The following is a 14,054-nucleotide window of genomic DNA, read 5'->3' on the forward strand; positions in this document are numbered from 1 at the left end:
GAGGGCTGAAGGATTCCCCAGAGCAATATGTCGTGCGGCACAAGGGCCTGCAGCAAGGAGGATTGGGTCAAAATTGCACTTGCGCAAGTCAAACAAAGTCTGTGAATGGTAAAAAGTTCATACTAAGGTGTGTGTGGATGTTAGAGAAAAATCATTATTACCCTTTGTTTATAACATACATGTTTTCATTATAGCTATTTTGGATACTGTTTAAGGTTTTGTTGGCCAATTCCAGAACACGAGTAAAATTTATTTGCCCTTAAAGTAAAACACAAAGGTTCCCTCACACATCCCGAATTCTGAAAGGAAAAAAACCAAACACAAAAATACAAATGCTAACCTGTGTGTTTGCCAAGAGTCCTCAATTAACAAGATTTGCAGAAGCAGATCTAAATAAGGCCGAAGTTCATATGTGTAAGAATAAGCAACCTGAAAAAAGGAGTGAAGCATGAGGAAGACATAAAAGTTGTGATAAGGTATAATATAGGGCCAAATTATACAGGGTATTTAAAGAGCTGGGTCTAGTTTCCCCACACCCAACCAGGTTCCTGACAGGCACAAAGCAGCTGCACAGAATGACTTTTTAAAAATAAAGGAGTGCCCAAATGGGCTCTAAACAGCAGTGCTGGGGTGTAGAGGGGGAGGAAAAGCTCCTGCCTTCCCCTCAATCCATTTTCCCACACCAAAACAATGATGGGGGGGGGTTATCTTCCCATTTTTCCTGCTCATGTGGAATATTCTGTCTAGAGAACAGAGACACAAATCGTAAAAAACAAAAACAAAACAGGTTGCTTACCTGTAACTGATGATCTTCAAGTGGTCATCTGTGCAGTCACACCCAGGGGATTATGTGCCTGCGCTGATCCGAATCGGTGGTATGCAAAGCTCACAAACGGATTTTCGCGCCTCTCTCCCAGGCATGCACGGGAACCCCACTGCGCATGCCCAAGGAGGAGGGGCGCGGACATCCCGCCAGTCCCTTCTGACCACTATCATGTCAATAACAGAAGAAAAGTACTGAAGCGACAGCAGTGGGGAAGGTTGGGCGGGTGGTGTGACCACACAGATGACCACTCGAAGATCATCAGTTATAGGTAAGCAACTTGTTTATCTTCTTTGTGGTCTCTGTGCATCACACCCATGGGAGATTGAAAAGCAGTGGCTCACCTGGAGGTGGGAGCTGTCGCAAATTCAATGCTCTGCCAATGAAAGGACTAGATGACCAAGGTCCACTCTGTGGCACTCACGAACATCAACAGCATAGTGCTTGATGAAGGTGTTCGGAGTAGACCATGTCGCAGCCCCACAGATTGCCGACAGGGAAGCACCCCTCAAGAAGACAGTGGATGTAGCCACGCATCCTTGTGGAATGTGCTCACACAGGCAAAGGTAATGGGTGCTTAGCCAGCAGGTAGCACAGCTTAATAGTCTTGACAATCCATTTGGATAGATGTTGTGCTGAGATCTTTAGCCCTGCGGAGTGACTGGAGTAGGAGACGAATAAATGATTGTCCCTCCTACTTGAACGTGTCCTATTTAGGTAAAAAAGCAGCGCTCTCTTAACATCTAGAGTGTGGAGGAGACGCTGTTGTCCATCTTCCAGGTTAGGGAAGAAATTAGGCAATAAGATCTCCAAAGTTAGGTGAAATTCGGAGACCACCTTAGAAAAGATATGTCAGGCATCAGTCTCACCCCGTCCGGTAGGAAAACAAGGAAGGGTGGGTCATGACGCAGGGCCACGAGTTCGCCCACCCTCATGGCCGAGGTGATGGCGACGAGAAAGGCAGTTTCCATGCTGCATGCTTTAGCTCACAAGTCGCCATGGGCTCAAAGGGCCACCCCATGAGATGGTGGAGCACCAGCGGTAAATCCCACAAGGGTACCGGTGAACGGATTGGTGGATACAAGTGGAGGAGACCCTTCATAAATCTCTTTGAGACCGGGTGAGAAAAAACGGAAAAGCCCGGATGGCAGGCAGAAATTGCCAACAAATACACCCTGATTGAGGAGTGCGAGAGGCCCTTCTCTGCCAGTGAGAGCAGAAAGTCTAAGACCTGGTCAATCCCAACAGAAGCTGGGGGGATGTCAGAGGGCTGTATGGAGGCCAAGAAGCGACCCCACTTCCCACTGTAGGAACGTCGCGTAGAATCTTTCCTGGCATTGAGTAGCACAGTGGTGATTCTGTCTGAGAATGTTAAGTGTCCACGAGATAAGCTGTTAGCTTGAGCTTGTATACTTCGTGAAGTAACAGAGCTCCTCCCTCTGCCAGGAGCAGATCTGGAACCTGGTGGGAGGGCATGGTGTGCCTTGGATAGCGAGAGGAGATTGGCAAACCAAGGTTGCCTCGGCCACCAGGGGGCGATCAGGATGCACCTCGAATGGACCCTCATGAGTTTTTGGACGATCCTCAGCAGCAGAGGCGAGAACATATATAGGAAGTTGTTGTTCCATGGGTACAGGAGTCCGTCTCCCAAAGCCTTGGGATCCTGAGCCGCTCTGCAGCAAAACAGGTTGCACTTCGAGTTGCACCTGGTGGCGAAGACGTCGATGTGAGGCGTACCCAACCTTTGAAACACGGGACGTAGGTAGGTCCAGTTCAGCTCCCAGTCGTGACGCTGAGAGAGACCCCTGCTTAGCAGATCCGCATGCACATTGGCCTTGCCAGCAATATGTGAGGCAATGGGAAAGATGTGCAGAGGCATGCACCAGGCCCAAAGGTCTAGAGCCAGGAGTCAGGGACTGTGGGAGACCGTTCCCCCTTGCCTGTTGATGTAACTGAGGGCCGCCGTATTGTCGGTTAAGACAGTTACGCATTGTCCTGTGAGAAGAGGCTGGAAACATTGACAGGCCAGTTTGATTGCCAAAAGTTCCAGAAAGTTTATGTGTTTCCTTGAGGTCACAACATCCCACCTGTGACCTACGGAGAGGCCATTGAAGTGGGCTCCCCAGCCCCACAGCGAGGCTTCGGTTGTGAGGGTGAGAGTAGGAGTGAGAGGATGGAAAGGGATCTCCTCCGTCAGGTTGTCTGACTGCGTCCACCATAGGAGGGAGTCGCGCGCCTCCTGTGGCGGGGAAAGACGAACTGATTGGGACATTCGTAGGGGCTTGAAGTGCCGAATAAACCAAAGCTGGAGTGGTCGCATTTGCAGCTTTGCAAAGCGAAGGACTGCAGTTGTAGCCACCATTAGGCCCAGAAGGTCCCTGGAAGGGGCAACCAGAAGCCAGGCATCTAAGCTACGGGAACATCGTCAGGCCACAGAGGCGGAGATGTGGCACAACCACCACCACCGTCTTGGTAAAGACCTGCAGGGCCGTGCTGAGGCCAAACAGTATACTCCTGTATTGGTAGTGGCTGTCTCCTATCGCAAATCGGAGGTATTCGTGATGGGCGGGGGACAGTTAAGTGGAAATAGGCATCCTTGAGGTCAAGGGTAGCCATCCAACATCCCTGGGAGAGGCAGAATGACTGGTAGGGATGTCATTTTGAATCTTTGGTACTGTATATAGGCATTGAGGCCGCAAAGATCTAAGATCGACCTCTGCCCATCGTCCCTTTTAGGAACCACGAAGTACTGGGAATAAAAACCGAGTCCCTGGTGATCTAGAGGCACGGGTTCTATAGCACCCTTTGACAGAAGTGTGGCGACATCTTTGAGGAGAAATGACGATGGGGGAGTGGTGACGACTACAGGAAGAGGTGGGAGTTCCATGAATTCGATGGAATAGCCCTTGGCTAGGATGGAAGGGACCCATTGGTCCAACGTAATGGTGGCCCAGGCCTGCAAACAGGGATGGAGGCGGGTAGGGTCGGAAGAGGTAGACAGGCGGAAGTCAAAGGCCCTACTTGCCGGGTTTGGGTTGTTTCGGTCTGACAAGTTGCTGTCCAGAGCCGTATCTTTGTCTGGCCTGGTACTGCTGTCTGTCTGCAGACGGGGACCAACGTGGCCTGTAGCCCTCATCCAGCAACGGCTTAGTGTATTGATGTCTGGAGCCGTAACGAGACCAAGAGCGAGGATGAAAGGGCTTAGAGGGGGCAGAGACCCCCAGTGACCTTGAGACCTTAATGCTCTTATCCATGTCCTGGAGCGTCGAATCAGTGGACGCATGAAAGAGACCTAGGCCATCAAAAGGTAAGTCCTCTATGTACGCCCTGGTGTCAGCAGGGAGCATGGTGGTTCTCAGCCAGGAATACCAAGGACAAAAGGTTGGTAAAGTGCTCCCAGAACGAGTACTGGTAACGGCCCATGTGCGTGACATAGTTAGATGTCTTAATGCTGAGGGCTCCCGCCGAGTAAAAATGACGACCAATGTAATCTAACTTCTTGCTCTCCTTATCATAAGGGGTAGCAAGGGTACATTTACTCTTTGAGGCAGACAACACGACCATGGAGTTGGGCTTGGGGTGGATATGGAGGAATTCAGCCTCCGTCTCTTGGACCCGATGCATATGATCCAGATGTCTGGATGACACTGGAGCAGAGGAAGGCTTGTCCCACGGGGCCTTAGCTGCCTGTAAGAGGACGGTTGACATCGGGAGAGCAATCGACATGGAGGTATCGATCTGCATGACATCGAAGACAGCGTCCGACACCGAGGGTTAGGGTTGGACGATCAATAGACCCAGAGAATGTGCCATCCTCTTGACCAAATCTCCTTATGAAGAAAGATCCTCCGAAGGAGAGATCGGTAGATTGTCTGACACCATAGGCTTTGATAAAGGATCCTCAAGCGATGTGTGGTGTTCCGAATCATTGGTGCCGGTATCGGAGACTGAGGATCTGGAAGGCGATACCGGTGATGCAAGGATATCCGGTACCAGAGTGACCTTCGGTGGTAAAGCAGGGGCGAAACGGAGAGGGTGGGTGACAAGGCCTTTGGATTGCGATGCGGAAGGCTTAGATTTATGGTGGGGAGAGTGTCAACGATGTGATCCACGATCCCAGTCCAACTGTGGCCTAGGCGCCAGCCATGGCATCGATACTGACATCGGATATGATGTGAACCAACAAGGCATGTGTCCCCTACAGTTCCACGGTACAGGTGGGTCAAAGTAGGTTGGGGAGTGCGGTCTCAATTCCCATCTAGGCGAGTACAAGAGCATGGGCCTGGAATGATGGTACTCTGGTCACTCCTCAGGGCGATATTGATACTTCTCGTGTCTGGGCGATCGGGATTGACAGTGTCGAGAGCCCGGTGCTGACCGATCACTTTCCCAGGAAATCAGTGACTGGGAATGATCCCTACGGGGCCGATGGGGGACCATTTTCTCGACTTCAAGCAGTGAGGCTGAAATTGGTCTGGAGTTGTCAGAAGCCTCCGATATCGGTGTGTGTGTGTGTTTCAGGTGCCGGATGGGTGAGTCCAATAACTCAATCGTAGGCAGCTCTGGTACTGGAGTATCAACGACGTCAGGTTGCACCCGCTGAAGAGGGGGTAATGCAGAGCCCGATTGCACTTTCTCGCCACTCAGATTCTGAGACTTATGCACAGTGCCGGTGAGAGAAGACTTAGCTTTCTCGTGCTTCTCTTTTTTCTCCTTTCTGGCCGGTGTAGAGGCAGAAGAGGCCTCATTTGACGCCAAGCGCTTAGAAGACTGTCCCCTGTCCGATGCTGACTTTGCATGGTGTGGGAGATTCGGTGCCGAGATACCTCCCGATGTTGACATGGTCGTCGTTGGTTAGGAGATTGAAGGAGTCTTGGCTGACATATGTCCCACAGGCACGGGGGTCAATGCCGATTCCCAAAGCGCTACTCAAAGCCTCGCAGCCCTGTTCTTCTGAGTCTGGTTCGAGAACTTCGCACAATGGCGGCACGCGTCTGGGCGATGAGTCTCCCCAAGGCAAATAATGCAGAGTGTGTGGCCATCACGAGGGGCAAGTTCGCTGCCACAGCCAACACACAGTTTGAAACAGCCCCCTCTTTTAGCCAAAAGAAAAAAGCCCTTCGATGAAGTGAAATTTTACCTCGGGGGGGGGGGGAGCCGTCTGAGGCAGCGGTAACCCTCAACGAAAAATCCTTTTATATATATATTTCTAAAGAACAAAATAAAATAAACGCTGTAAGCGAAAAAAGTACTATTTGATTAATTCCTCGTGAGAGGAAAAAACGCTTCTTCACCGACCAGCAGAAAACGAGCTGTTAACAGCACGGAGGTCAGAAAAGAACTGGCGGGATGTCCGCACCCCTCCTCCTTAGGCATGTGCAGTGGGGTTCCCGCGCATGCCTGGGAGAGAGGCGCAAAAATCCCTTTGTGAGCTTTGCATACCACCGATTCGGATCAGTGCAGGCGCATAATCCCATGGATGTGATGCACAGAGACCACGAAGAAGATCCCAAAGATCTAGTTTGACCCATAGAGGGGTTAAAGCTAAGACTATTTGCAAGTAGTAAATGCAGTAAAGAAGGGATGTCATAGGCCACAAACTCTGAGTTTGGTAAGTAATGCTTTATAACTGCATGGGAACATAATTGTTTTTACAGTAACTTTGAACAGCTTTAAGGTATCTTTCCTTCTTAAATCAGGATTACAGCCAACAGGATACTGTATGGAACAGTAATCATTAATCATTAACTGTAAATAAAAGTAATCCTCACATTATGCTAGTTTTAATAGTGCTCACTTCGGCAGCACATATACTAAATTGCTAGTTTTAATATTGTTTGTTCAGGCATTATTTACTTTTTTGACAATCTAGTATGAAGCGTGCTAATTTACACTTATACCTGAAGTTGTTTCTCATCAACACAGTCAAGAACTAATTTCAAACTCTATCTGCTGCAGCTGTCAGACCTGAGAACAACAGACTGTGTAGCAGCATTAGCCGTTTTCCTCAGCACAGGACAAGGGAAGAGGAAAATAAAGCCAGGTCTGTGCGCTGCTCCAGCCACTGTAAATTGTACCAGAAGTTGCTAGAGTTAATCTCCTTCAACAGGATTCTAAACTCAAAGTGAATAAACCCTTAGGCTGACATTCAAGATTACTAGATGGAAACTTAGATGGTTTCCCATTCTTGAGTAGGATATCATTTAAGTGACCTCTCTGTATACAATGCACTGTAACAAATACACTTTGCCTTTTCATTCTTCATGCATATTTACCTGCCAAAGTAATTCACTGAGGACTGTAGATGAGAACTGAGGATTCTCCCAGCAGCAGAAGCGAAGTAGTTTGATGGTCTCTTCTGAGTTACTGCAGTCTTCAATTATTTTTTTCACGTAACTAGTTCGCACAAACAAAATGTCTGCCACATTCTGCTGTAGTGCCATAATTGGTTGTGATAAATTAGGATCACCATAGGGGTTGCTAAGTGGAGGATTACCTAAGAAGAAACATTTATTTACTATTAGCTTTGAACTGCAAAAGTCTATAGAGTACCATAAATCCATCAATAATATCTTCTGGATTGCTTCATGGAAAATTCTTATGGTACATTAAATATATAAGGAAACTTGAAAGACTGAAAGCTAGCCCTTTCTGCCTCTTTGCTACTAGCACTGCCAAAATGTGGAATGTGTTCATTGTATAGCAATTAACAGAATGATCTTTCAAAGCAAAAGACAAGTTATAAAGTACTGAGCTCCAATAACTCACATATATTTACTGGAGAAACAGTCTTCAGACCAGGGTAAGTATTTCTAATATTCAAAGTTGCATGCATGTAGCAAGTCTGTGCTCCTTCACCCTTCCAAAATCTACTTGGAAAGTTCAAGGGGCATTTTAGAGCAGCCAATGGTGATCTACAAGCAGGGGAATTATCTACCAGTCTATCCATATATCTATAAAAATCTCTGTGTTTGTGTGTTCATACATATACATACATATGGCAGAAGAGGCAACTGGAAACCAGTTGTCAATGGTGTGGGAACGATCTTGTGGGGTTCCACAGGGCACAGTTCTATCCCCTGTGCTCTTCAATCTCTATGTAAAACCCTTGGGAAAAACCATTTTTAGCTTTGGGATTGGCTGTTATCGATATGTGGACAATATTCAGCAGTATATATCCTTATCCAGATCTCCTGGTGACGCAGTAGAGACCGTGAAGTGCTGCCTGGCCATGATGGTTAACTGGATAAAAGCGAACAAATTGAAACTAAATCCTGAAAAGACAGAGGTAATGCTGGTTGGGAAGGAGAAGGTCTTGAAGGGCACTGTTCCCCCACTTTTGATGGAGTTCAACTGACCCTTATTGACTCAGTTAAAAGCCCTGGAGTCATACTGGATCCAGCTTTATTACTGGAGAGGCAAGTTAATGCAGCTGCAAAAAGCTTTCTACAAACTCAGCCTAGCCTGTAAAATGGCCCCTTACTTTTATTTACTTTATTTATATCCTGCCTTTCTCCCTAATGAGGACCCAAAGCGGCTTTCATCATTCTCGTTGCCACTGTTTTATCCTCACAACCCCCCTGTGAGGTAGGTTAGACTGACAGTGACTGGCCCAAGCTTTCATGGAAGAGTGGGGATTTGAACCTGGGTTTCCCAGATCTTAGTCCTACACTTTAACCATCACACCATGCTGATCTGGCCACCTAGATTGATGCCACAGTAACATCAAGACTAGACCACTGTAGCACACTGTAGATTGGTCTCTGTTCAAAATCAACTCAAAAACATGAACTGTTCCAGAATGCTGTAGCTCAGCTATTAACGGGAGCTAGATGGAGCATGCATATTACTCTTGTTTTGCAGACACTCCATTGGCTGCCCATCTGTTACCAGGCTCAATTTAAAATATTAGCTATCACATATAAAGCTCTTCATGGCCTTGGGCCCTCTTAATTGTGGGACTGCCTCTCTCTCTCTGTTTCGTTACGACAAGTTTGCTCAAGTCAGCAGGTCTTCAACAGGTGCCAACCTACAAATGGGCAAAGTCACCAACTGCCTTTATATGTGCATTTTTCCATTGTGGCTCCCGTTTTGTGGAATGTCTGGCCTGAGGTCAGGAAAGCTCCCACTCTCTTAGCTTTCTGCAAACTATGTAAAACTGAACTATTCAAGAGGGCTTTTCTGCTCAGGTAATAGGGTTGCACTATACAAACTTGCCTGGATAAGTGATTAGGAACCCACTCAATACTGCTGTGTATAGCTTATTGTAGGTAGGATCTTATTTATGTAATTCTGTACAGCTTCATATGTCATGTGAATACTTATGCTAAGCTTCAGTTCTTTCTGGTGGTTCCAGACTTCTAAAATCCTACTGGCACTGGCTATTGAATGTCCCATTTTGTTGACTGCACTAGCTCACTGTGTGTAATTTGCCAAATCCCTGTGAGAAAGGCGGACTATAAATAATGTAAACAAATAAAAATAAACTAAAAAATGAGCTGCATCCCCACATATTTTAGACCCCATATGATCTGGTTTCAGACATGCTTCCTCCTTTGGTTCTAAACAGTGAGTGGCTGAATACTGCCATCTCCCAAAATGAGTAGCACTGCTGAGAACAACTATGGCCAGAACTAGCAATTTAGCATGATGTCTTGAAAGAGTTACAATTTCAAAGTAACAGAACTAAGATCACAGTTTGTATTTACAATTTTTCCTTACTGTTCCTCCTATGACAGTTGGTCCTTTGGTATAAACAAGGTGATATAATAGACAACAGACAAACAAATTACAGCATTCTTCTCATCACTAATCTATATATCTAATAGCCAAGGGTCCCTGTGCATGCAGATACTTATCTCTGGAGATCAGGGGCACATGGAGGCTCAACAGAAATTCCTGCACACTTGGGGCACTCCCCAGGTGTGCACAAAAATCTGACATTTAAAAAATATACGGGGAATACTTAAATCCCCCCAAAAGTAAAACGGCATTCTCTATGCGTGGGCAGAGTTACTGATCCACCCAAGGGAAGCCGCACCGCTGCCTGTGCTGCCGCTATGACCACCGGGAAGAGCCATTGGAGCCGCAAGGACTCACTGCTGCACAAACCGTCCAGGGGGAAACACCTCGGTAGCCCAGCAGCTGGGAGCCAGATAGCGGTCCGCGCCATTGCTGCTGGGGGGGAGCAGGCCTGGTGGCTGGGAGCCAGACAGGGCTTCCTGCTGTTACCACTGTTGGGGGGGGGGAGAAGCTTTGGTGGGCCCAGTGGCTAGCAGCCAGACAGGGCCCCCTGCCACTGCCGGAGTTGGAAAGCCTCGGCAGGCCCAGCAGCTGGGAGCAAGACAGGGCTCCCCGCTATTGCCACTGGCTGGCCTCGGTAGGAAAGGAAAGATGGGGGAGGGTAGCGGCAGTGGTGCGCCAGGAGTTGCCCAGGCTGTGTGCAGGATCTCTTGGGGGGGGGGAAGGCTGCTGTCTGGCCTGGGTGGGGAGGGAAGGATTAGGGAGGGTAGTGGCAGTGACAGGACCCGGGGTTGCCCAGGCTGCATGCAGGATCTGTTGGGGGGGGGGAGGCTGCTGGCTGGCTTGGGTGGGAAGGGAAGGATTGGGCAGACCCAGACGGCTTTATTCCTTACTCTCTCCCCATCTATTTGCTTCCCCCCCTTCTTTCCATCTGTTTCTTTCCTTTTCTTTCAATTTCTTTCCCATTTCGCCCCCCTCTTTCACTGTATTCTAGAGCAGTGGTTCTCAACCTTCCTAATGCCACAACCCTTTAATACAGTTCCTCATGTTGTGGTGACCCCCAACCATAAAATTATTTTCGTTGCTATCATAAGACCATCGAAAATTTGTGTTTTCCGATGGTCTTAGGCGACCCCTGTGAAAGGGTCGTTCAACCCCCAAAAGGGGTCGCGACCCACAGGTTGAGAACCACTGTTCTAGAGGCCGGATAGGCAACTGTGGTGGGAAGTTCCAGGACTATTTTCTGAAACTGGGAACTGTCCCTTATTGCTGAGTGTAGCCTCAGATTGTGGGAATAGAAAGAGGTGTTTTGTATGTTTGCAAACTGAAACACAACACCTTATGCAACATTTTGTTGTGGGTCCCCTCTTGTATTGTCTATTGATAAACTTTAAAGTTAACTGTACCATTTATAGAAGACTGCATTCGTGATGACACATTGCAACAGCGGATTAGCTGGGACACAACAGTGTACAATTTGCCCAGTTCAGCATATTGGTATTTGATTGGAGGACCAGGACCTTCATCCAGAGCCACAAGCATAAATGTTGCAGGTACATTTAGTTTCAAAAGCTGTGTTTTTTCTGCTACACCTACAAGGAAACATGGAAAGAGGGGGGAAAGTAATTAAACTGTAATAGCTTAGATACATGTTAACTTGTTAGACTCACTGTTTTAACTTTCACCGAATACATAATTATTGAAGCATTTGACTTTTTAGCAGATGTAATAAAGTATATTTTATGAAATAAATCAGTGTTTAGGACCCTCACTTTTTACTTCTCCAACCATACTTCAGACTTTTTTTTCCATTTGGGAAATCCATCAATGAGCATTTCATGCTACTCTCAAAAATTCAGCTGGACTCAGTAAAAACTACTTAATACATTTCTGATTTGACAAACGTTAGAATATGTTCACAAAATTTGTTTTTCTTTTTTGGTATTTTTGCATTTGTGTGCGAGCGTCCATGCCTGGAAGTCATAGCGACCTCTGGAGACTCCTACTGGGGCATGGGAAACGTTCTGAGAAGTGGCTTGATAGCCTGCCTCTGCCTCCTGGCACTGCTATTCTTTGGAGCTCTCCCATCCAAATACTTGTCAGGGTCAGCCCTGCTTAGCTTCCGAGATCAGGCTTGCCTGGGCTATCCAGGTCAGGGTTATGTTCACAAAATGTGTTTAGCATAGCCAACTTTAACTCTCCCTAAGTCAGCTCTTCTAAATCTGAGTCACATTTCCATTAGTTTCATTTTTGTGTGTCAAAATCTGCATGGTTGAAAAGAAAAAACCTTTTGTTGAACTGTTAAGCCAATCCAATGAAAATCAAAAGTTGTTCTCCACTTTCTATGTCCTAATTGTAACGCAGGCAGAGCTGTGCAGAAGATCCAGATTCCTAAGGTTCCATGGGGCTGCAGTATGTAAAAGTGAACCCAACAAATGTAATTTAAGGAAGTTCTTGAGCCTTGGGAACAACGGATCCATGCCATCCTTGAGTTTGTTTGACCCAGCAGAGAAACCAGCCAACCTGCTGAGCTAAATCTTAGAACCTCATATCCCCTCTGTAAACACTCCTCTAGCCTATGTGACTATAGACGGATTAGGAGTGGGCCAATTAACAGTCACAAGGATGGGAGGAGAGAGTATGTGATGGGAGCTTCGGCTGCTGGGTCTAGAAGCTTCCTCAAGCTTGGGCACACACAGTTACTGCCATGCACAGCTCCTTGCACTCAAGGCTGAGGTGCTTCTCTCAGCAGCACCCCCAGGCTTGGGACTGTAAAGTTCCCTTGAACTTTTAAAAATAATCTCTGGGAGCTTTTCCATGCTTCTTTCTTGTGCTTTGCATCACTACCTAAAATGCCTGACTCATCTGAACGGATTTCACATGCAGAGAGAATCCTTTCCACAGTATCCCTGAGTACTGTTATTACTTCTGAGGAGAAAGGACAGACTTTTAGAGTTCATCACTGCCTTCTATATGCTGAATGTGCACCCTAAGACATCTAAAACTCCCCAGTATATGTGTATTTGACAGACACTGGGAAACTGTCTTTCAAGGAAGCTAATGTACCATTACAGCTTTTATCACTGTTTCAACAAACCCTGGGGCTCCTCAGAATTTGAAACCACTGCTTTAAATAACAATTTGTACAGCATCATTAAATTTAGGGTACTATATAGAAGATTTGCCACAAAAACTTATATGTATTTAGGTAATATGAACAAAGGCAAGGCAAAGAGGTACGGCTTAAACAACAAGACTACAAGCAAATGCAGTTATATGAACACTAAGATTAATGTGTGAAGACTTTTTAAAGATGAACGACAGCACATTACCTAAATTGGCATACATCACAAACAGATTGAAATATTGTTGCAAATGGCGCCCATGCTCAGACACTTCCCTTCTAAGAAGATTCAGTACTGCTCTCAGCAAGTGATCACTCAAGCTTAAGTTGTCATAGGCCTACAAATCAAAAAAGGCATAATAATTTTAAGTGGTTCCAGCGACTGAACACATATGAACATATATATACTGGAAGGCAAGTTAACATTGCTCTTTTAGATGAAAAACTATGCTTGAGACACACATGCTTGCAAACAGAATGTAATGAAACCTGCTTAATCGTTAATTACGTCCAAGTGATGACATCCAGTCCCCCTCCTTCTGTGGCTGAACTATTCAGTGTTTACAGCATGTGGTGTAATGGAGTGATATGTTAAGCTTTATTTGCTGCCTTTGACTTCCCTAACCTAAGTATTTGATATGAGACTTAGAGAAGTCAAATAATCACCTTCAAGAAATGTAACAAATACCATACCACATAAAATCAGTAAATTCCTTAAAGTGACATTTTCTTTAAGACTAAGATACTTTCTATCATAAAGGGATTATGGTGGTTCTAATATATACTGACAATTTCCAATATTACTTTCATGTTTTATTCTGGTTGTAGAACTAAGCATACCTGACTAGAAGGTCCAGGTGACGCAAAAGGTGAAGGACATGGCCCATCTTGTAATGAAAAATGTGCAATAAATACTATAAGTTTTGCAAAAGCCCCTCTCACTTCTGCACTAGGGCATTCCAAAAGGTATTCAGAGAAGCGATTTGAAACATTGAAAAGGACATTGTGTGCAAACCAAAAACGTACATTCTTGCTGTGACGAAGGAGTATGCACAAAGCATCATACCTGAAACAGAAATATTAAATGAACAGCATCACTACATTTTCAAGAAGACAGACTCTTACATATTTAGGCTGACAGCTCAATTATAGCACTGTGTTAAGCAGCATACCATTTAAACAGACTATTCGTTCCTATAGGGGAACCTCTTCTGAGCTATTCACAGTGCAACTATTTACTTGTAATTACAAGCCACTGTGTTCAGTGACAATTACTCCAATGTAAGCACATATGCAACTGCAGCTTTCATATGGTATCATGTGTTGTGCGCATGCACACACACACAATTGATTTGAAACATTTAT

The 14,054-nt window shown here is 46.1% G+C and overlaps 1 protein-coding gene across 1 annotated transcript in view; it reads right to left on the reverse strand.

The window, feature by feature from the left end:
• The window catches only part of USP9X (ubiquitin specific peptidase 9, X-linked), a 92,292-nt gene that overhangs the window by 13,064 nt on the left and 65,174 nt on the right, over nt 1-14,054 (reverse strand). The window contains exons 36-40 of the mRNA XM_015418482.1: nt 13,530-13,755; nt 12,898-13,027; nt 10,972-11,157; nt 7,099-7,319; nt 341-429 (exon numbers count right to left, since the gene is read on the reverse strand). Of these exons, the coding sequence (XP_015273968.1) occupies nt 341-429; nt 7,099-7,319; nt 10,972-11,157; nt 12,898-13,027; nt 13,530-13,755 (852 nt within the window). The remainder of the gene's footprint in view (nt 1-340; nt 430-7,098; nt 7,320-10,971; nt 11,158-12,897; nt 13,028-13,529; nt 13,756-14,054) is intronic.

Source organism: Gekko japonicus, unplaced genomic scaffold (assembly GCF_001447785.1).
Source record: "Gekko japonicus isolate JY-2015 unplaced genomic scaffold, Gekko_japonicus_V1.1 scaffold202, whole genome shotgun sequence".
Classification (NCBI taxonomy): Eukaryota; Metazoa; Chordata; class Lepidosauria; order Squamata; family Gekkonidae; genus Gekko; species Gekko japonicus.